At 42.4% G+C, this 24,591-nt stretch overlaps 1 protein-coding gene across 3 annotated transcripts in view; it reads right to left on the bottom strand.

Annotated features, from left to right (window-relative positions):
- fbxl17 (F-box and leucine-rich repeat protein 17) overlaps nt 1-24,591 on the bottom strand; it is a 223,210-nt gene that overhangs the window by 118,008 nt on the left and 80,611 nt on the right. For all 3 annotated transcript variants that reach the window (XM_083979537.1, XM_083979536.1, XM_083979538.1), the window contains exons 7-8: nt 22,421-22,528; nt 11,917-12,047 (exon numbers count right to left, since the gene is read on the bottom strand). In XM_083979537.1, the coding sequence (XP_083835663.1) occupies nt 11,917-12,047; nt 22,421-22,528 (239 nt within the window). The remainder of the gene's footprint in view (nt 1-11,916; nt 12,048-22,420; nt 22,529-24,591) is intronic.

Raw genomic sequence — 24,591 nt, 5'->3', positions numbered from 1 at the left:
TCTGTACCTTGTCTTGAAACTGACACCTTTGAACTCACCAGGAGCAGATCAAGTAAGAAACACAAATGATGTGAATGAGTCCAAAAGCAAAAAGCACATGTTAAACCCACAGACTGAATAAAACAAGAAAATAAATGCATTCATAATCACGCATTGTCAGAGACAGAGTGCATTCAGGCACACACAGATCACACAAACCACATACTACACAGTAGACACAATTCACTTCAGGCCTTGTTAATGTACTCAATGACAGACAAGGGGGTTTCTGAGCTAAAGTTTCCACCAAGAAGACAGACTTTCCAAAGTTCGTGGGGGTGTCTGGAGAGTGTTTATGCACCGTTCTGCACCAGCTGAACATTAAATTTGAGGTTCAGAAGTTGAAGTCCTGATCAAAACAGACAGGCCATATGTCACTGGGCCTGGGCAAGTTAGTGGTGACTGATGGAGGTGGGAGATGAGTTTAAGTGGATGCATGTCATGAGCCTGTGTCTACAGAACTGATGAGGTCATGTGATGAGTATTGATAATAATACATGCATATTTGCATACGCTCCATATAAATGCACTGGTATGTCCCTGTCATATCACATTATGGTGCAGATGTCAAGTCTAAAGCTCTTTATGAGCTGGAGGTTACTGCATCCCTGTAAAAGTAGTTTTTACAAAGATATATCTGACCTGACACCAACATGTTGTTTATAATCAATAGTGGGAAGAAATTAAAATTCCCTAAATCAACACATGCCTCAAAGTACAAATCATTAAGCTTAGCACAGTACAACACCTCACACTGATTTTAAACTAAACAATAAATCTAACTCTGAAACACACATTTCTCAGTGTACGTGTTCAAATTATATACAGCAATGCCTACATGTGCAGTTTTTTCCTTAAACGATTATTTTAAAGCTTGAGATGCTACAGTAACTCAAGTCTCCCACCACTGACAGGTTTTAAGTATAAAAGTCTTAACAACCTACAACCTTTCTCAAGTTTGAATGTTGCCACCGAAGTCAACAACTCACTTTGAAACTAGCAAGCAGTTGCTTAGAACATAGGATGAATTTAATTATTAATGGGGTTACGAATAGATGGTGCAAAAGCAATCCAGCTTTCTCCGTCTGCAGATCTGTTTCTAACCCGAGAAGTTGCAAGCAAGCACCTGGCGTTTGCAGACTTCCTGGGGGGGTGTAAGCACATACACACACATGCACATGCATAACAAAACAAAGAGGAGGAATAACAATCAGCACAGTATATGTCCCCAGGAGCTTCCAATACAAACCAGGTGAGCAACCATAGCAGTTAATAACTCCAATTTACTTTGTAATTCAAGTCTCATCACAGAGCACTGTTTAAAACACCAATTTGAAATAGTAAATCAGCCACGCAGCAGAAACGTTAATCTCTGGAGACTAATGCGCACACAAATATCCCACTAAACAAATCTGAGCAGACACACAGTCCCCTCTATCCATTTGCTGCGATACCCACAATTTCCTTTCTTCCTCTTTGGTAGAAAATGGCCTTCCTCTATTTCTCCAGTGCTCAAAACCCTAGGTAATTTTCTTAATCTAGGCCTGATTCTGCACATTTGCATAAAAATGTTCACTTTTGAGGCTCCCCTAACAGAACATGGCTCTAATACGCAATTACTCCCCTCAATAGTGGTGGCTAATTACAGAGGTGTCAGACAAACAGGTAGCAGAACAGAGGGGGGGGGCTCCTACACAATGGCTGAGGTGCTAGTCCGCCACATGGGACAGAGCAGCTCAATGGAAAGCAGTAAATTCATTTAGGCTGGCTTCATTAAACCCTGCTCCTTGGGCCCTGCATCATGCACTCCCCTTTGCACTGCCGCTCTCCCTGCTCTCATTTGCGGGGCAGCGGATGTGCTGTGGGTAAGAAGAGGGCGATCACACAAATGAGTGCAACGCAGAGGGAATGGGGGAACGCTGCAGGGAGGAAAACAGGGATGAGGGGAGAGATGGAGGGAGATATTCAGAGCGCGGCAGCGAGAAGAAGGGAAGGAAGAAGGGAAGTGAGGGAAGGAAGGAAAGAAGGGAGAGGATGGTATCAATAAAGCGGCGCAGCAACGCAGAAAAAGGGAACAGAGCGATATTATAGAAAGTGCTGGTGGGATGGAACAAGGGCATGAGGACATGTGCTCATTTGATGATAAAGAAATAAGGCATAAAAGGATGAGCATATAAAAGAATAATTTTGAATATGGCTTTTGTTTTATTCATCTGACCCAGTCTCCCAAAAGCCACACAGAACAGAGGAAGACAGAGAAAATTACAGCTTTGGTCCTCAAACAGAGGCCAAATGCCAGGTCTCCAGCATGGTGAAACAAGGGCAGTCGAGCCCCATGGTCTCTTTACCATTTAGATTATACTGGCAACTTTCTGACCCCACAGTATGGATAACCATAATAAGCCACAGCCCCTGCTGCGTACCACCTGTAAGCCAAACACGCTCACAAACAAAAACCTCAACTTGTGCACAGAAATCCTGACCACGAAAGTATCCGCCAGCACAGCCACTCGCTTCTCTCACTCCAAGAAAGAACTACAGTCTGAACTTTCCACTTGTGCATAACTCTGTCAGACTCACTTCGACATCACTGCCTTTCATATGCACCATTTTCGGCCCAATTTAACAGAGCGCTTGCTGGCAGGACAATTAATGTCTGTTGTAAAATGGACATTGAGATAGGTATGCCGTGTCTTGAAAGGAAGGAATTCACAGCTTTGACGGTAATTTGAAGCTTTTTTTTTTGAGAGTAAGGTGAAAGACTTCTGCTCCCTTCAGCACTGATGGCCACGCTTTTTCCACGAAGGAAGTGTCACCAGCCACAGTCCGCTCCTTTGGTTCGTGACCGACGGAGCGCTTCATGAGAACTTCTCTGTCTGATTGATTTACCTACTTGCTCCGTCGTCACAATGATTTTAAGTGTCTCTAATCATTGTCACGCATGACCCCAACATCCAGCGGCTAAGTGACCACTTGGACGGGATATATCAGCAAGGCTCCATGGGTGAAGTCAAATACAGAGCTTTGAGGCCATATGTCCTAACCACCCATTCATGGGCAAGCATACAAATATGCATAGTGAGATGCCCCCCACGGTGCGGGCGATCTGTGCATATGCACAGACAGACGCGTGCTGTTTATTTTTGTCTGTTTTTGGGGAAAGTCAAACAGTAAATATGCAGCTCTGAATGCCTGTATTAAACACTGAATAATTATCACATTAAAAGAAATGAATAACTGTGTTTACAAAGAAAGAAAAATGCCCTTCCCCTTCAGACAGATTGACTGGAATCGATTCATCACGGCAAAAACAAGTCAGAAAAGCATGTTGTGAAATGAATGAAACAAATAAACATAAAAATAAGCCCACACATTAACTGTGAGGGGAAAACAGGAATCTAACCTTTAGCGTGGAATTAATATTAAAAAACATCAGCCCACAGGAACTAGAGGGATTGGATAAAAGCATAAAAATGAGATCAACTCTCAAAACAAAGACATAAAATAAGATCACGGGGAAAAATCAAATGAGAGGCGACCACTCTAAGCACAGAGATCTACATACATTTTGCATCACTGTGCTTTACTGGCTTCTACTTATGTCTCCTGGTCTGATAAGTAATCATTTTCCCCGACTGACAGAACAGAGGGTAAACCTGTACGCTAACAAAATTATATTAAAGGAAAAAAACGTATCAGGGCAAAATGGCACCAACAATTTTGCTGGCATGGGTCAACAATCCGATTAAAATGGATTTTAGCTAAATTTCAGTGACATGCTGAGGACTCATTTTATGAGATAATGGCGCTTCAAGGCCTGTGTCTAATGTTGCCCACAGCTGTGAGCTGCAGGGTTTCTCCTATAATGACTACATTTGGACGGTCCACGAGGTGATTTAAATGCTATCGCCATACATTTTTGTTTAGGATTTAGTGTGAATAAATAGTCAGACACTGACTGTGACAGCGCGGCTCAAATGTCACATTAGCATGGCTGAGAGAAAAAATAATAAATAAATAAAAAACTTTATTGTAAATCCCAGTATGTCACTCCTTGTCCCCTAAATAAGCATTTCTGTTGATATCCACTAATGAGGAAATGTGACTTTATTGCCACACTTTACACACCGTCGAGAGTTGCGCAGAAGACCAACAAAGAGTCGTATGAGTCAAAGATCACCTTTAAATTCAACAGCCACTCTCACAGACAATGCGTCACAAATCAATCTTATGGCTTCCAGAAATGCGAGCACTTCAATTACACTAAAGACCCAGGAGCAGCAGGAAGACTTGGCATCATCTGGAGAGGTCAGGACCGGGCCCCTCTGCAGAGCAACAGCAAATAAATCAGATTATTAATGATATATATGACTTCTTTAATATTACATGTTACAGTCAGTCAAGAGTTTGACATTTCAAAGCGTATGCAGATAGGTGCAGGATGCTGCTGGCTTTGGATATGCGCCTCAACACAACAGCAGCTCTCACGCTGTTGTAACCTATAAGCTCCAGCTGCTTGCCTTCATTGTGTCTCTGCGCCGCGCCGCAAATGTTCCTCCATCTCCGATACTTATCAAGGCACTGGAGTTTGAAGCTGCCATTACTCAAAATTAATAACCACGGCGGCGTGTTTATCATAGCACACTTTCACACCCAACCTGCCAGAAATAATCACCACGGTGTTTGTGTGCGTGACAGAGAAGAGGAAGGAGAGAGGAAGACGGAAAGAAAGAGAGAGGGAGAGACAGAGGAAGGAAAACAGAGAGACAACTGGATGGGAGATGAAGTGTGAAAAAGAGACAGAACAAAGAGACTAAGAGCCTGAGATGAAAGACGTAACAGAGAGAAATGAAGAGAAAATCTGCTACATGCATACGTGTGCATCTGCCGTACCTAATCACTCTGCCTCCATTTCACCTTGTTGGTTTTTTTCCTGCACCTTTTCTTCCCATCATGTCTGACAACAGGGCAACACTCGCTCTCCTTGTGTATTCATTCTGCTAACCAGGACTCTAATCTCCGCTGACAGCCAATCTGCTCCAACAAAGCAGGCCTGAGTAAATAAAAAAATAAAAAAAAGTGAGGGCCTGGGTATTCAATTCACAAATCATGTGAGTACAGTGCAGGGTCCTGCCACAACTCCCTTGACGGAAGGGGAGAAAAGAGGCATGAAATTCTTAGTAGCGGTACGGTTGTTCGAATTGCAGATCCTTGTGCCTGTACGTGTGAAAATACAAGAGAAGAAAAACGAAGTGACAAGGACAAGGGAAGGCCCCTCAGCACCTCTACTCAAATCTGGAAAGACAGGTGGTGGAGAAACAAGACAAGGACGAATGTCTGTCGGTCGCTGGTTCAGGCTCCACTGACATTTTCCATGGCATTTAGAAAACATCCAACAAAACCAAAAGAAAAGGAGAGAGGGAGAGGCGGGGGACCTAAAAATAGTTTGCTGGAGGAAACCTATGCGTGGTGGGAAGTTGAGGTTACACAATAGATGAAGACACTTCAAGTGACCTCTTATCTTAGGGATTTGCTCACTTTCCCACAGTCTCCTGCTTTCTTTCACTGAGATGAACCTTAACGGCTGAACTCAGCAGCTAGAGAGGTCAGCCAGAGAATTTGTACCCCACAGGAACCACAAGTTTGTCATTTCACTTTTACAGTCGCCACACTCAGCTGACGGCAGCCGCTATTTATATCAAAAGTGTGAGTAGGTATAAAGCAGAAAACCAAAAGAAGTTTCCCGTTACCGCAGGCTACATTCCCAGGCCTGTATTTATCAAAATGTGACAGTGACAGAAAATAAAAAATCATCTCTTGTTTCCTACACCCAAAGCAACAAATGAGGGCTGCTAAATATGATATTTATTTTTACTATTTTGTACTGAAAGTGATAATGACAAAGATTAAAATCAGACACAGATTTGTTGCCGTTATAGGGATAGTGTGATATTCTGGAAAATTAGCTTTCTTGCCAAGTGTCAGTGTTAGGGCAAAAAGATTGATACCACCCCCCTGTACGTGTATGTGTGTTACATATGAAGCTGGAGCCAGCTGCTGTGTAGCTTAAGGCTAGACACAGATGGAAACAGTAAGAGCACTAAAAACTCACCGCATAACACCGTCTTCTTAAATCATAAACCCAAAACCATGCTTTCAACTTAATATCACGTCGGCTGTTTCAAACCCAGCTTCTCAGTCGTAATGTTAAGCTAAGCTAAGTAGCTTCTGTGCTTAGTCACAGAAATGCTTGATAGTTGATTTTCAATTGGAACCGACCGCTGACTAAAAAAAAAAAATTCTGAAATGTTTTTGCAGTGAGTGCACAATATTGTATTGGTTACAACACACTTGCATCACTTGCATCGTTTGCTTGTGTCCTTCCTCCATGCATTTCTTCAGTCCTCACTTGTCAACGTGGTATTAAATTATTCTTTTATTGTATGTTTTCTCTGATGTTTCTCCTACACTGGTAGCAGACATTTCTCTCTTTTCCTCTTTTTGTTTATATTTTAGCCAATTTACTTTAATTTCACCCTTTGTTCAAATAGCTGAAGGCTACTTCTTGTTAATGTCGTATTTTCATTGCAACTGGGGACTCCAAATTTCAAGCAATTAAAACTAACTTGAAATTAAAATCAGAGGCTTTTAGAAAATATAACCCTGAGTCTTAGAGGTACAATATCCACTTGTGCTGTCTTGTGCTGTCTACAGCATTATTAATCTCAATGTAAGAGGTCTGGTTTTATGCAGAATAAAACATCCAGTTACTTGCAACACAATGCGCTTATCTATATTCAGCCACAACCACTAACCTCAGCTGCACTCGGGTGTTTTTTGATGCCAAAACCTAACCACCAACAGCAGTGTGGATACAAAGCCCAACCTCTGGGGTCATGGTCCTGTGCTTTGTGCGTCCATCATCCTCCCCAACCACCTCATTCACTCATAAAAGTAATGCTTCCTTCAACTTATTGTACGCTGTCGGTCTTGCATACAAATTTTGTTTCATGCCTAAGCATGCAAACGACAATAAATTAAACATTAAATCTAGGTTTAATTTGTAGGAAACAGGTTGGAGAATAACTTTTCAGTGTAGAAATTCAATAGAAAGTAGAAATTCTCCTATTTATTGACACTGCCGTAAATAGGAGCAAATCACTTGGTTTATGTGCCTAAATATTCACATTCAGTGCAAAAAAAAAACTTTTTTCATACCAAGTTGGTTCTAAAATGTTCTTTAAATGTAACCTACAGAACTTTGACAAATGCAGTCCCTGGTCACCTTCACTGTGACCAAGCAAAGGAGAGCAACCAAGTCTCATTTGACACGTCAGTGATCACACTGATGCATCATATACTCGTTCAATTCTGGGGTTTAACACTTCTCCAGGCACTGTGAGATCTGCCAGCTGGCTGCAACAGAGGCTATTTGCTATGAGTTTCCATTGCAAACGCCTCCAAATCCACACGCCTCACAGTTTTAGGGAAGGTGTGTTTCTGGGAGAATGCTTCTCCAATTATTTCCTGCTTTATAAGCTTCTGAAAGTCACAGAGGGCCCCCCGGTCATCCCTCATCTAGTCTGATTTTTGTGAGAGAGGACAAAAATGCAGAACAGCCCATTTGAGCTGTGATTTGCGATGCTCATAAGTGATGGCGATATGAAGGGGACATTGGCCTGAAGGAAAAAGCAAATAAGGAAAAGAAAAAAGAGACGAATATTGATCACCCTGCTAGAAGCTGTCGGAAAGACTGAGAGATGAAGAAAGAGAGAGAAAGGGGGAGGAAAAGAACAACAAGGATTCTGGGAAATGCCCAACTTCCAACAATACAGATCTCGTAAAAGAAATGACTCATTTGCTCCGTGCATCTGCTTTCAGGGAAGACTTCATGCCAAATGACCACAACATACACACACACACACACATGCACAGATACACACAGAGGAGGACGCACATAAATCCGCATGTCAACACAGGCCTTGTGTCCAGCAGCAGGGTTAATGTTAGCAGAATAATGGCTAACTCTTTGCTTTGACCAAAACCACTGAGGGAAATTGCAAAGTTTATTGCAGCACACTTACTTCTAACAAAAGGTTGTGTGTCCAAAAGAACGACATTCACATGAAGTCTATGTTTAATCTACTACGTCTGGCAGAAAATTACAATACGACTAAAAAATTATCATTCAAATGATATTTTTAACACCAACGCAGCCTCAAACGAATCTTCACACAGCGACGTAACAAAAACAAACAATGGAAACAAAAATCACAAATGCACCATGCGCACAACACAAAGGCAAAGAGAAGAGAAAGACACCATGCTCCAAAAAAAAAAAAAAAATGAAAGAAAACCATTTAACTTTGACACTGTGTTCTCAACTTGGTTCTAAAAAGTGAGCGCTGCCATTTGCTCTGCCGTTTCACTTTGATCATGACTCGCTCCCCATTTTCAAACACTGTGACATTTGAAAAACACAATCCCACTTTGGTCTCCTATCATCGCTCGGAGAGGATACAGAGAAATAACAGGGCCGACGTTACCCACCTGCAGCACATCACATCCCCTCTCCCCAAGAAATGACGGTGAGCAAAAGATAGGCGTCCTACTGTCACAATCTGGCCGTCGGACAGCAATGATGGGAAGTCCGTATTTAGTCATCATTTCTCACATTCTTACACCGGGATGCTCTTTTTTGTCTATTACTGAGGAAGATGGAGGGAGCCAGTACCTAGTGTTTATTATTATTTTTTTTTTAAGGACGAGAGGCACAGGAAGGAAGAAGAAAGGGAGAAGATGAGTAGGAAAAATGGCCAAAATGCTTTACCTCCCACAGAGCTCTATCTTTCCAATGGTCCCTTGTCGGGGGGACAAATTGATCCTGGGAATAAGGGGTCATTTCCTCTGCCTGTTTACCTGTTCAAACACACTGTCATCAGTTTGAAACACACACACACACACACACACACACACACACACACACACACACACACACACGCTGACCCAGCTGTACCCTCAGAGCTGATGTGAGGGAGGGCTGAGTCACTCTGGTCCTCTCTGTGATAACAACACAGTAACCTGTGTGTGTGTGTCCCTGGCAGCAGTGACCCACGTGACCTTTGCCTTTTTGAACTACATACTGTACGTGTGTAGGTGTAGAAAACTTTCTTTTTAAACTTGTGTCCTTGTGTAAACTGTTAAGTTATTTCTTAAAAAATGCCACATATGTGTCAACTATCTTGTGTGTTCTTGGCAAAATCCTTCTCCAGTTTAGCTGAAAACATTTTTGATGACTCACCTTGAACTCAGCAGCACACATTAGTAAATTATCCAATCAAATGCAATTACTGGACACCAATTAACCACACCCATGATTTAAAACCATTACCGCATTGCAATGTAGTGATATAACGTAAAGTTTGTGTTTGGATTCAGTTCATTTGGTTGTAATTTCATATGTATATATACATAGATATAAAGCTAAGCACCTGATCTAACAAAACAGCTGAGCAGTAGAGGTCGTTTTGTTGATAATTTGATTGGCCTCAAAGTGAGCTAATTAAATCTTTACAGATAATTTGAATCCTTATTGTGCATTCAATACTTTAGTGTAACATTTGTCACATTGCTGAGCATAATTGTTGTTTCATTGCAACTTTAATGGCACTTGCAGAATTTAGGTTTGGCAGACTTTGCATGAAAATCGCACACACACTCTCATGCCTCATACTTCAACCATCACCTTCCTCTGTCACCTGAATCTGATTTTAACGGTGTGTCAAACCACACTCTCTCTCTCTCTCTTTTACACACACACACACAGTCACGTCCACAAAATATTCACATAGTGACGACCACCCAGACAGTTTCTCCCTTTAAATAAACCCCCTCCCTCTCTTCTCCACTCCGAACTGTGTGACTGTAAAGTGTAACAATAAAGCTGCTTATGACCGGAGGCTTTTATTTGCTCCAAGACCTTGAGCATGTACACAAAAACGCACACTCGCGCACACACACACACACACACACACAAACCATCAGACGGGTCTGCAGGGCCAGGAGACAGGGCAGAGCAGACACTGTGCATTACTTCTGCTGGATTCTTAAACTCCTTCTCTGGTGAAGAGGGGGTTGGAGCGGTGCAGCATCAGAGCAGGAAGCATGTCAGACTCCTCAGCTACAACTGTCCCCCCCCCCCCTACCTCCACTGTATGCTACCATCCACCCAACATCCTAGCTTTATCTGCCACACACACACACACACACACATATATGTCATTTTAAATTCCAATATTCCCACAGGTGATCCAGACAAAACCAGTCAGGCACACGAACACCTTCAGCCCCTGAACCAATGCAGCAAATATCATTATGGAATCAATGCAGCCTTGAATCAATCAGGGCAGTACCTGTGTGTGTGTGTGTGTGTGTGTGTGTGTGTGTGTGTGTGTGTGTGTGTGTGTGTGTGTGTGTGTGTGTGTGTGTGTGTGTGTGTGTGTGTGTGTGTGTGTGTGTGTGTGTGTGTGTGTGTGTGTGTGTGTGTGTGTGTGAGTAAGATAAAGGGAAGAAGTTGATAACACCATGTGCTCCTGTGAGGATTTCACCAAACTCCATGTTTTTTGATTGAAAGGAGGCGGGGGATGTATTACCATAACCTTCCAACCACATGTCTGCTGTAAACTCAATAATGCAAGAATGATTTCACACACACATACACACACGCACAGCTTGCACGCACCCACTGTTGCTATGCACCATGGTAAATTCAATATTGTGTTCACACTCCTAAGCCAGAGTGGGAGTACAGTCGGCAGAGAAGCCACAGCCTTAGCTGTAAATCAATAGATTAAATAGAAACAGATGAATAAAACACAAGATAATAAATAAAAGAGGAGATGGTTTACTCTTCCCATCATATACTGTACAGCCTTTCTCCCATTTGAGAAGAAAAAAATAGTGGTGAGAAAAAAAAAGTGGGAGCAGGAAAGACAGACAGACAGAAGGGAAACAAAGAGCGAGAGAGCTCTTGTTGTGCCTTTAACTTGTGTTTTTAATTCTTGTGTCTATCCCTCCCAGTGCCAATGTTTGCTTAAGGAGTATGTTTTTGTATGGTGCGTTTGTTTTTTGTTCTCATTTTCCCATTCTAAGTATTTGAGTATGTGCGCAATATACCAGTATACTGCGTGTCGTGTTGTAAACATCTGTGTGGCCTTGGCAGAGTCAGATGTGTCAAACATGTTTTTTCATCTTTGCCATTTGTGCAGTTTGTACGTAATTATCTCAAACATGGTTCAGCTCCAAATGTGTGTGTATGAGTGTGTATGTCTGTGTTTGTGTGCCTGTGTGTGTGATTTCCATGCATGGCTCTTGAAATCCACGATCGACTATCAGCCGATGGGGTTTCATCAACTTGTCAATAAGTTGACTCAGTTGCAAATCTGAGACAATATTATTAGTCTCAATTAATGACCGACAGCCAGCTCCCCGTAAAAATATCTCTGGATATCAGTGATTCTTTGTCAAGTTACGCCATAATGAGCCATTAGTCAAATACGTTTCTGAGTGTAGGGAGCCCCCCACACCCATTGATCCTCTTTTATGGGATTCATTAGACCACATTTCCACACATTAGTGACTCACTAGAACGCCACTCTTGGATTACAAATATCTATTTGAAATTATATTACAATAAAAAAAATAGGCTCATCTTGTGTCTGTCCAGGGAGCTGCCTTTCTGTTTGAACTGCCTATCCTCACGTTCCTTCTCTTACGCAGCCTGGGATAAGTCAGTGTTTGTTATGTTGCAAGCCAGAAAACCCATTGACACACTGCATGTTGCACTTTACTTTACGAGTAAACGTTCCCTTGACAAACCTGTCGTTGATGCTCCAGTTGAGGCAGAGGTTGAGGGAGCTGAGGTTACGACATTTCCTCACCACCTCCATCACAGTCTCATTGTTGAGCTCCGAGATGTGCCGCAGGTCCAGGACGTTCAGGTTACGCAGCTGAGAGAGAAAAAAAGACACACAAGCAAATTTTAGTAATTTCATCATGTCAGATTCACACAAACAGGTGGCTGCGCATCACAGGCAACCTAATAAGAGTGCGCCACTTTTAACAAAATAAAATCTCTCTCTCACACAATCAGGTATACAGGCATACAATTTCCTGTCTGTTCACAAAGGAACCAGCAGCTGATGCGTTACAATGTGCAGCTGGGGGACAGAAATATTCTGCAAAAGCATGTATGGAATACAAGCCTGCTGAATTACATGGATAGTTTAAACGTATCCCAAAGGGAATGTGAAAAACTATCTTTTTGTACACTTGTATTTCACCACGTGTACTGAAAAAATAGCATGAATGCAGAATAGAAACTGACAGACAAAACGCTACAAAATTGCTTGCTGTTACTGTTTACTATTCTGCGTCTGCAGGCCCGGTGTGAGGGGTTATGAGCCAATATGAGCATTCACTTCCCTCCTTCCTTTCATCTCTCCGACTTTCAATAATCCCTCTTTCCGATCTGAATACCTTATAAGAGGTGGTTTAGATTAATCCTCCAGTCAAATTCTCTACTTCCAGACGCGCTCTTCAAAATCCACACTGACACAATGTTCAACAAGCGTTCCCGCTCGCTGAAATTACCAGAGGCTTTTCAAGTCACAGCACAGGTGTATTTTCTCTGATACACGCTCAGAACTATTTAAGACACAGGTGCTTGCGCACGCAAACACACACACACACACTTTCCACACACCAGGAATGCAAGATAATAGAGGTGTGATATTCCAGGCAGCCACCAGGGATGCAGAGAGGTAAATGTCATGGCCGAGGCTAAAGAGAAAACAAGCTTACAGTTGGTGTTAAGATCACTAAGCACTATTGTCAGCTCCATAGGCATGACATATACCTAACAGCATGAGGACGCATGGAGGAGGGGGTTGGATAAGGACCACGTCTCACTGTGTGAAGTAAGCAGACATGTAAACACTCTCCTCTTTCCCCACATACTGAGAATCAAAACACACCGACTGCAAACAAACGCTCTGGCCTGCGGCTACACTTTGTCACTCCTCGAGAGAAAATTGGATCACACCTCTTGTGATAAAAGGTGTGCTTAGGCATGAAATAAACATGGAGCAGATTTTGTTTATGCCATATCATCACCTACACTGTGAAGACAGGCCTTAGATACACTAATGAAATAAACATTAAGCAGCTTGTGTGCAAAGAGACGGGTCAGCAGAAGTCGTCAGGGACCGTGAAAACTGACATGATAAACAACGGTTTTTAATAAAAGGGGCGGAGGGGGGTCCTTCACTGCATTTATTAACATAGATGTGCGGGAATGCAAGGGGACGCACACACATGTGCACGAACGTACACTTAAGCACACATATGCATGTACACAAAGTGCCATGTGCCACTGTGGCCAGTTGGATCGAAGTGCTAAATTATTCATGCAGGATGAGGCTGATGTCTGTGTCTGTCTGTGTCTGTCTGTCTGTCTGTCTGTCTGTCTGTCTGTATGTTTGCAAAACAAAAGGCAATGCAAAAATCAAACCTGGTTGTACACAAAGTGACCATTGCTATTCATATTTATAGCAGACACGCAGTCACACTGTCAAAAGGAATGGCATCAACATCACAGACACACAGTCTCACTTTTATTCACTTGCAGACAGCCATTTGCATTCAGTATTTATGGTTATTAAGCCTGGAGTAAATCTTAAAAGCCCCGACATCAAAAGTAGTATTTGTTCTCCAAATCTTCAAAACTGCTTATGTCTGCTAAATAGAATTTCTACTACAGCCAATAGTAACGGTTTCATTGATGTGGACACCCAATGAGAAACCAGGCCAACTGGCGTGGGTTTTGATTGGACGAGAGTGCGGCTCGGTTGAGGAAAATCTGAAAATTTAGCAGATGCCTGCATGTAAGAGAAGAGGCAGAGTCACGGCCGAGACTGTGACTTTGTTAATCCATCTGTGAAAACTACGGCAAGAAAATAAAAGAGAGAATTATTCAACGTAAAAAAAAATTTAAAAAAAATAAAATACTTTAATTAGCTACACGATCAGAATGTGACAATCCACGGTGCCAGTGTTTGTTTTCTCATAGTTGATACATGATCATTACATGACTAAAGTAAAAGCTTTCAATTCTTAATGCAATTTCACTCACAATATACCTTATTTTCTTCCCATGTATTTCCACTGATCCAAGAATAAACGGGCGTAAAAAGAGAGAAATATAAATGGAGAGGAATCATGAGGAGGGAGCACGAGAGCTTAAGACAGAGAGGAAGACAAAGCGAATGATTCACACAGCACAGGGGAGAGAGAAGTAGAGAGAGGGGGGAAAAAAGTGAAACCGAGTGAGGAACGCAAGCGTGAGAGAAATAGAGCATCAGAATAGAGAGCAGGGGATTCAGCGAAGGGGTTCGGCAGGTTTTTCTCCTCGTTGGCTGAGGTCTGTAACCAGGCAGAGTTGGTCTCGTCTCCTCTGAGTTGGCAGCTACACCTGGATAATTATTCATGCTGTTCATAAAAACAGTGAAACCTGCAAAACCCAGCTGCTCTGAGGCCGGCGTGTTGTCCCAGCCCCGCTAACACACATGCACAGCTCAGGAATTAAGGCGCACACTGATCATATAAATATTTCAACAACTATGTGCACACATATTCACATGCACGAAAATGTCTAAGGACTCAAACCCAAAAACTATTGTGGGGAACTTGTACTTTCAATGAAAGTAAATTCTATTTTATTAAACTATTATTCCACCATACACGATATTTTCAACATCTAGAATTATGTGTTTCTTTTCAGATTAAGATTATGCATTACATTACATATAAAAAAACACACCAAAAAGCTCCAAAAAGTACTGCTTACTCATTCATACATTAAGATTAAAAATAACAATCCAATAATTTAATATAATACGGCACAGAAGAAGTGGTTTAAATTAGCCTTTTTTTTCCTTTTCTTTTTTTTCTTCTTTTTTAGTGAAATTAAAAATCATCAAATCATTTTTTTTTTTACTTGTAATAGTTTTAATCCACAGTGAATTGATTAGTCTTTGCTTGAACATACAGTATATTAGGGTGGGTTTAATGTCTGTCCCATCTATTTCTTAAATTAAATAGAGAAATATTTGGTCTGAAAAGAGCCAGGAGGCAGAAAAAGATAAAAATCATGAAATTGGATGTGAATGTGTATCGACAAACCCCAAATGTGTTCAGTTATATATCACGTGATAATCTAATCTACAAAAGATAAGACAAAGGCAATCACTTCACGTCTGACAGGAGACACACAAGCAAATAGTTCTCATCTGTAGATTGGGTGTAGCAGCACATTTCTATTATAAAAAAAGTGGTTGTTTAATTTGGTCCACATGACCAGAGGAGATCTCTGAGCTGCAAGCAGTTTGGCTCTCACCTGCTTCAATTAGAAGCCTCTCTCCAACAGGAAAAATGAGAGTCTGAGTCAGAGGTCAAACACAAAACGCCACTTTAAATGAAAGAAAAATAAGTGGCTGTTTTTCGAAGGTACGCTTTCCTTCAGCCAAGCATAGGCTGGAGCTCAACATTTGGAGAGGTTGATTTGACACTTTATTACATTAGTGTATGTCACAGTCTGGTGCACAGTATCACAGTGTGTGTGTGTGTGTGTGTGTGTGTGTGTGTGTGTGTGTGTGTGTGTGTGTGTGTGTGTGTGTGTGTGTGTGTGTGTGTGTGTGTGTGTGTGTGTGTGTGTACCTGGGTACGCTGTGCCAGACTGCAGAGCTGTAACTACCTGCGCTATTACTACATTTATTTACACAACGTCAAGCATCATGATGCCAAGCTGGAAGTTGAGGCCTGGCGGACCCCATGCAGTGGGTATGATGTCATGGGTTGAACGTTGGCACAAAGCAGCGTGCGTTCATGGCTGTTGCTGTCCATCACCCTCAGCTGACAAGCAGCGAGATGACATTTAAGAAAGCACGGACAGAGCGAGCATTGTTTTAGTCATAAATAGCGAAACATGTTGGATTTGGAAAATATGAGCTGCTATTTCATTGCTGCAGTTAAATCAAGATTTAGAGTGTGAGTCTAGTCAATGAAATATAGGTCCTACGACGGCGAATGTATATGGATCCACAAAAAAGAAAGAACCCATGCTTGAAAGGCGCTGTCCGTGAAAAAGGGGAAGAAAAAAAAAAAAAAGAGTAGCTTTTCAGTAAAAGCGAACAGCCACAGCAGTGGAAACTCTCAACTGTCAGACAAGTTTAAATCCTCTAAACAAAGCAGACTGAAGTTTAGTCACTTTGAAGTCATATTGAAAGTCCGAAGCAAGAAGTCAAAGTCACAGGGTGTTGTTGAGGTGGCATTGTGGCCCTGACACATTTTGCTCAGCTGTCCGCAGGTGTTGGAGACGGTGTGAGACAGGATGAGGCGGGGGCGAAAAGGTGAGACGAATGGCAGCGGTGTCACCGGGTGAATACAAGTGCGCACTCATGCATACACGCTGTCCTTTTCTCTCTCTCTCTCTCTCTCTCTCTCTCTCTCTCTCTCCATATTGGAGCATCCCAGACAGTTCAGTCAGACAGGAGAAAGCTGTGTCGAGACAATCCCTCTGCGGTAAGCCGAAATCACACACAACCCCCTTCCCCCCTCCCTCTCCAGATGCATACTCAGAAAAACACACAAATATAAATACATAGAGGCCTGTGCAGACAGAGGGATATGAATATTTGAAAACGGACTGGGGCAAATACAGGAAAAGGCCACAGCTCTGGTATCACAAATACACTGTCTGCTTCAGTCATGGACCAGTGAGCTGATGAGTGAGTGAGTGTATGTGTGGTTAACTTCTCTCTTTATCTGTCTTGTGCCCATCTACTGTCTATCACGTATTTTCCCTTTCCTACCCCCTTTTTCTCTCACTCTTTCTCCCTTTCAGTCGCTAATCCTGCATGTGTTGGTGTTGATAACAAACTCAGTGGCGAGGAAAGGCTCGAGGAGATAGAGAGCGTTGGTTTCTCTTCGGGGCACTAAGCCAAATGGCCACATAGGAAGCGCACATACGCCCCCCCCGCGTGCGCGCAATAACGCGCGCAGACCGATGTGACGGCACTGGATGACAGTCACAGCACAGTGACACTAGTTGGGCCAATAATGAGACATGATATCCCTCCCTCCAGAGGTCAAAAACCTCTCTATCTCTGTCTGTCTCTGGGTTAAAAGTCTTAGAGCCAAATGAATTATTCTTCAATTACTCTTGCAAGAGACACACATCATCCGCGGGCTCTTCTCTGCTCATTATATTCATAAATCCCCCAATCTCCTCCATACAGCAGTGAAGAAAATTATTACAATTTCGACTCATTCTGCGACCCCCACAACCCCATTACCTTTCTTCCTCCAAATCCCCTCTGCTCCTTCGTTCCCCCCTTTATCCTCTCTACCACCCCTGAGACACAATACACATCTACAAGTACACAGTCGAGCACACATTCGTACATAGGGAAAAGGTACACATGGATGCGAGCGAACACACACACACACACACACACACACACACACACACACACACACACACTTACTTCTCTGGTTTGTGTTGGGGGTTATCAGTTTGACACAGGGCACTGTGATTATGTATTTTCTGTGCTCCAGTCAGGGGGAGGAGATAAGGGGCCAGCAGACTACAGCAAAGCCAGACACCACTCATCCTACATGGGGAGGGAGCGGTGGAGTTGGGTGTGGGGGTGACAGTGGGTGAAGACCTATATCTTAACCTTTTGTGTTTCACCACTTTAGAAACCTCATTTCCAGCCTGTGTTCATGGCAATTTGTTAAAGAAAAAAAAAAAGCAATAAATAACATTACTTTATTTTTCTTGTTTGTCATCGGCTGTGGAACCAAAGTTGAACTCGGTATGTTGCAAGCACACACTGCTCCACTTACTCAGCCACCAGGATTGATAGAACATATGATTCTGGTTATGAAATTAAATAGCTTCCCTGTCATAAACCAGACTGTTTTATTTGCTCATAAACACAGAGGAAGAATGAGGTACTGCCCACAGTCCAATTCTGTCAAATTTAGAGAGCATTTATCAAAGGTCCGGACTTTTTTTTGGAGAAGAACAACAAAACCGGTGGAGCGGCACGGCTGAATTAATCTACAAGGCCCCAAATTAGGACCAGAACCATCCAAGTTCTGCACATCAGAGAGACAACAGATCGCCATTACAGTCTCCAAATATACCTCTTTTCATCTCTGACACATTTTTCAACAGTCTCTCCATTTGTTATGTCTTTGGCCTCCTCTGTTTCTCCCGAGGGTGGGAACTTTCACACACGCAAAAAAAAAAAGGCATTTTGAGGCCCCACAGTGTCTTAGGGCAGTGATAGGCTGACGTAAAAGGAGGGGCATTGTGGGTAGGCATGACAAGCAAAGGGAAGCCATCAGTGGGACATCTAAGGCTCGGGGAATGAAGGCTCTCTGGCACCCAGAGCTGCTCTCAAACACTAGCGCTCTGATAGTACCGACCTTGGATTTAATCACTACCAGAAGAAAAGAGCACCACTTGACAGGAAGATGGAGAGACAGAGGGAGAGAGTGTGTGTGCGCAAGAGAGAGGCAAAAACACATGGACCACAAGAGTAAAAGAGAGAAAAAGAGATACATACGGAGGAGAATAGTGACTAGATTGGGCAGAAAAAGAGATTCAACAGGTAACAGGAACAAAACTATAGAAATAGTTGGGTAATGACTCTGTTGCACATTATTTTCTCTGCTACCAAACAATAATCACAGTAAGTGTGACTTAAGCTGCATGAGAAGGGACAGCATAGAAAATACTGCATGTTAGCTACCTCTGAGATACCAACCAATCAATCTCTTCAAGGCCACACACATATCTGAAGAACGAGGGTTACACTCAAACTGGCTGATTGAAGCTTTCCTCTCTTTTTAATCACGCCCAGCTCCTATAGACACACACACCCACACCCACAAACAAACACATACACACACTAAAACCTATTGTGCTCCCACCTCTGTGGCCTGTCGGAGGTTTGACTCAAGGGTGAACCCTCTGAAAGTGAATTAGGAGAATGATTAATCTCATACAAACACACACATATATAAAAGTTCTCCCATCGGCTGCTGGGGGAGGGCACCAAATCACACTCACAGCTCTGGGACACCCACAAAGCCTCCATTCCCACAGCGCTTTGTATCCATTACGCAGCCTTACGATGTGACATGCATCATCAACAAAAATACTATTATAATGTCAAGAGCTCAAAGCCAGATTCATTCCAAAAACCGACCATAAATAAAAATTTACATTCTATCCCTGGCATAGAAACACAAAACACCACATCAGGCAAAGATTTGCTCTTCAAATCATCACTGTTTTTGTTCTGGCATCTGAAGCTGTGTGTAACGCTTGATTCCCAAGGAGTAGGGAGTGTGTTGGAAAGCTTGCTTTCGATTAGCAGGCTTTACACCCTCGGCCATGCAGCAGAAATCTTGATTTTGCCTTTCAGCTGCTAACAAGATGATGATATATCAAACTGCGCCCCGGCTACAAGTATTGAGTTGCGCTGCACACCGCAGAGGAACGCCGCGGCTCCCGTAGGACTGAAACACTGCAAAACCATTAGTGGAGCGTAAATGCCACAGCTTTACAGTTACTCTACAGACCATCTGCATTGAACTCATCGCCATGGGTGGCCTAGTTCAACCATCGGCTCACTTGATTAAGAAAATACAATTTCGATTGATTTCCTCAAAGCCTAATATGAGAGGAGTCGGTATTAAAAAAAGACTATGAACCTGAAATGAGTGTGTCATATGAGAGAAGTTAATAAAAGTAATGGATTTTCCCTTTTTTTCCGGGTGATAGCTGGCTTGCAAGTGAAGAGCTGGGAAGATTATCAGAGAGAGAGACAAATCGAGGAAGAAAAGAGGTGGGAGGGAGTGTGTGATAATCAAACAAGAGAGGAGCGCCGCAGTCCTGGAAATGCATGCAGGTCCACGGAGTCATCAGAAATGCAACGATTCTAAACGCGAGAATATGATTTTCAATCGACACTGGATGGGACCAAGTGGGAACGAATGAGGGGAGGAATCAACTGCTAAACGAGATAATTACTGTCAGAGATTATAGAGACACAGAGAGAGAGAGAGAGGCAGAGAGAGGGAGAGAGGAGGTCTGAAAGAGATGAATCACAGACATGATGGCTATGACAGGAACAAAGAAAGAGACGGTCTGACTCTAAATCTGTACAGACAGACTGTGGTCAGAGTGTTATCCCTGAAACATTTCCATCGCATCACGATTCATGAATTACCATCACAACCAGCGCCAGAACCTTCAGATACCTTCAAAGAAACAGGAGTTGGTTATTTTTGATTGGATGGTGTCATCCCTCCTTCACTGTCCTTTAGCAGTTGAAAAAAAAAATTAATCTTCATGCAAATGTGATTCGGACAGCGGGAAAGACTGTAATTCATTTTGGGGATTTCTAAAAATACTCCATTAGTTAAAGATGGCTACAGTATTTAAAAGGCCATGGGCTATTTAAGAAGTTAGAAAATCAAATAAGAATATATGAGATGATTTGATTTTTTTTCCTTTTACATTAACACAATCTTTTTTTTTTCTCTTTGGAGAGGAACTTCATATATGTTTTGTTTTTTCTGACCTCCGGCGGTTTAACTTTTTACCTTTGCTGCAGGGATGTGGAAGTCTACTGCAGGGTGTGTCAGTACACTGTGGCCTCACTGCTGTGTGCGGTTAGAGATGCAACACAGCACATTTTCTCACCACACTCACACACATCAGTGATTCTGGGTATACTCAGCGGTAAAAACAGACCTGGAACCTCCAGCGAGCGAGAGCAGAGAATCGCTGTCTCTCTTAGCCTGGTGTGGAGTTTCTTTTCTGAAAGACCTGTCACCCAGATATTTACCCAATCAGACACTTTGCAGTCAGAAAATGAACTTCCAGCATCAGTGCTCCGACAAACTACATAGTGGCGGCACCTGATATATATTTTTGTCCTTTCTCTGCTCCGGTTTTATTGGTACTTATTGCCAGACATATGAGTTGATTCAAATTTATCAGCTATAAACTAATCAAGCAAATTCTCATAACCTTGATAAGAGGATGTGGGGGGAAAAGTTCAGCTGAGACAAAACTGTGTCTTTAAAAAAACATAAATATTATCAGAATTATGAACTTGCTCGTCTGAACTCCTAAAATTTCACCTTGGTTAATGTTGTAATAAATAATAATGAGGTGCTAGGCTGTGCGTGTGGGCGGATGTGTATGCGTCCACCTCCAGGTATGCTAATGCTGTTATGACTGGCTGGCTTCATTACTGTCTGTCTACAACACCATGGCCAAGGTCAGTGGAGGCTGCAGAGATGATAGGGGGCCAAAAGCATGAGCACAAATTAATCTGCTGTTTAATCTAATAATGCAGCATGGCATTGGGTGTCTAAGTCCTATTAACACAACTGTAATTGCATTTGAGGAGGAATGGGGCGCGCGCAAGTCCACAAGGGTAGATTCACACTCACATGTGTGCCCAAGTACATCACACACAAATCAAATTGTATTTCACAAGCACACATGGGTGCGGACATACCAGTTTCACACCTTAGTGCACACACACACACACACACACACACACACACACACACACACACACAATCTCTGGACATCATGTTTGGAAGACGAAATAAATGAGGAGAGAAACTAGGTGTAGTTCCTTGCAAATCCCATCGAAGCAATCACCAAGTGAGTGCATGTGTGTCCATGTTTATATGGCATGGAACATCTTTAACCACGGCGCCCTGCTCATTAGCATGGTAATACCCAACACAGCAGGGTGAAGCCAGAACAGCAGCGTATTATTAGGATTCATCTCATTAGGCTTTCATGAGATTTAAAAGTTAAGACAAAATAACTTCACAACTAAGTCTGAGATAAAACACACAGCGAGGTCCTGAGTTTACTCTCCAAAAGTTAAATTCCCCCCCTGGAGACAATGCATGGCCTGCAGCAACATGGAGAGCTGGCCTATAGTAACAGGATTAGACACAAAAAAAGAAGGAAAAAGAAACTCACACCGACACTTCTATTGGCGTTTTGTGATGCAAGTAATTACTCCAAAAAGGTTAAGCTGTTGACTGAAATTAACCTTCTTTCAACCGTGCTACAGGAGGTGTGCACACAGCTTCGGTTTTACTGTAAGTAAACACACAACTTGTGTTCCTGTAAAAGGTCGCGGTTGAGGGGGGAAAAAAAGAAAAAAGAAAGAAACTATGATAATGCAAATCAAAGGTTTTGCGTGGTACTTACCGCAGTGAGATGGATGACTCCCTGAGAAGTCACAGGGCATCCCATGAAGCCGACAAACTGCAGCTCAGGACAGTGCTCTGCAAAAGCCTGCACAGACCGATCAGTCACCTGGACAATAGAATAGAATAGAATAGAAGAAAGGGAAGAAAAAGAGAGTTTACATTACTTTCCAGTCTTAAAAGAACCGATTCATTTCATTCATTCATTTTTCAACACTCGAATATGTTTCAGTCTCTCATATTCGCAGGATCAAGATAAGACATACATGGTGAAAAGTGGATTTCTTTGAGTATTTCTCAAGCTAGTGTGTGTAGACAGGTGCTGTCAAACTCAAGCTTAAATGTCGACTCCATCTGTACAGAGGGCTGGATGTGTTTTGTGTTTGCAGAACAGCAGAGAGAAAGGAGTGAGAGAAGGAGGCTCACAGAAGGAGAGGAGGAGGAGGATGAGGAGAAGAAGAGGACAACAGACAAAACAGCTAAAAGTGTGCATCTGCCAAGCAGCGTGGGCGTCGTCTTATGATGGATGGACTGCTCCCCATCATTCACCCAGCCGTCTACTAACAGCTCCTAATGGATCAGAGATCAATAGGGAAGCAGGACATTTCCACCAGCTTCCCCTGTAGTCATCAATAGGGGTATTGATAGCTACTTCACCTCCCTCGCCACACTCAACACTGCAACAATATGTGGGAGAGTGTTTGTCCTCTCTGTAGGCTTGCTCAGTGCTTCCTCAAACTCTTCATCAATCACAGAAGGTAAAAATAAGATGAGAGGAGGGAAGGGAGGAGAGAGAGAGAGACTTGGCCCTCGACTGTGATTAACTGGGAAAAAGAACAAAAAAACAAACATCAAAGAACAATACAGAACAAAAATCTTTTTTTTTTCCTTCTTTTTTTTGGTATCGTTGTCTAGTTTGTCAGTGTGTCTTCATAAAACCAGTAATGCAAAAAATATATTTAAAAACATGCAAGTCAGCCAGTGATGGATATATACAAACACACCAACTTTTCCTTATCAGCATAAACATATTTGAACAAAGTGCACTTAGACTGAAATCTAAGTCTGACAAGTTTTGAAAGGCAAATGAAAAGTACGCCTGAATTCTGATGTTTAATATGAAAAACTGAGTGGAGCAAAATTTGAAAGAAACACTTAATAAGCCTGAAGCTTGAGGAATTAGCATAGTACAGTGGCATATTCACTTTTCTCAGACATATTTACAGTGACAGTGAAATCCATAAAATTTCAGTATAATTTTTTTAAGGGGGTATAAAAGATGCAGGAAACTTCATACACTGAATTTACAGTAACACCTAAATTAGTCGTCTTATTGGCCTCTACTATCAAATGTCATCAGCAGCTCCTCAGATTAATAGAGACTGAGTCGAAAGTACACTGGAGGAAAATCATTTCTTATTCAATCTAATGCAAAATGCCAAAATGAAGATTCTGGACAGTCTGACGATTCTTAGTCATAATGCGGGAAGGCTTCCAAACACTACATTACAACTGCTGCTTCTCCTGAGGCACTGTCTTCCCTGCACGATTGACAAAATAATTAATTGGCCAGTTAGACTGCAAAGAGTGGTGATTTGCCAATGGAGCTGCAGTATTGAGTCGCGCAGCAACAGAAATGTTGTACAGTTACAGGCTGGAGGAGCAGGAAATAATCCTCTAACCATAATGGCTGCCAAACCACTGTTATAACCTGTGATCTTATAGCTTTTTAAACTTGTGCATTTGGAGCTTTGCCTTCAAAGTCTGTGTTAAACGTTGCAACATTGATTTTCTGAGTGGCGTGACTTTGACATTTAACATTTGACTAGTCAGTACATATATAAAGCTCAATCTTGTTGCTTTTGCTGTCAATCTCACCTGTTGCTGCCTGCCCTGGCTGGCTCAGTCACAACAGCATGTTGTCCACTGTCCTCCTCCTTCTCTCCCTACATTTCTCTCTCCATTAGCTACATCCCTTCCTGACTCACTCTAGCTACTGGTTGTAGCCTGGAATTAGACCAAATTAATTGGGGAGCTAATCACACTGGTCAGACTTCAGCTTTCCCGGGCTGGAAAATTGTTTTTAATATTCATGTGTATTGAGGCAGCGAAACATTCGGCACCAGAGTTTAAAAATGAACATTCATGTTATTCACTTGCAAGCAGTCGACA

This window comes from Trachurus trachurus, assembly GCF_905171665.1.
Source record: "Trachurus trachurus genome assembly, chromosome: 9".
Lineage (NCBI taxonomy): Eukaryota > Metazoa > Chordata > Actinopteri > Carangiformes > Carangidae > Trachurus > Trachurus trachurus.
The sequence above is the reverse complement of the archived record's forward strand: the minus strand, read 5'-3'. Positions and strand labels throughout refer to the sequence as shown.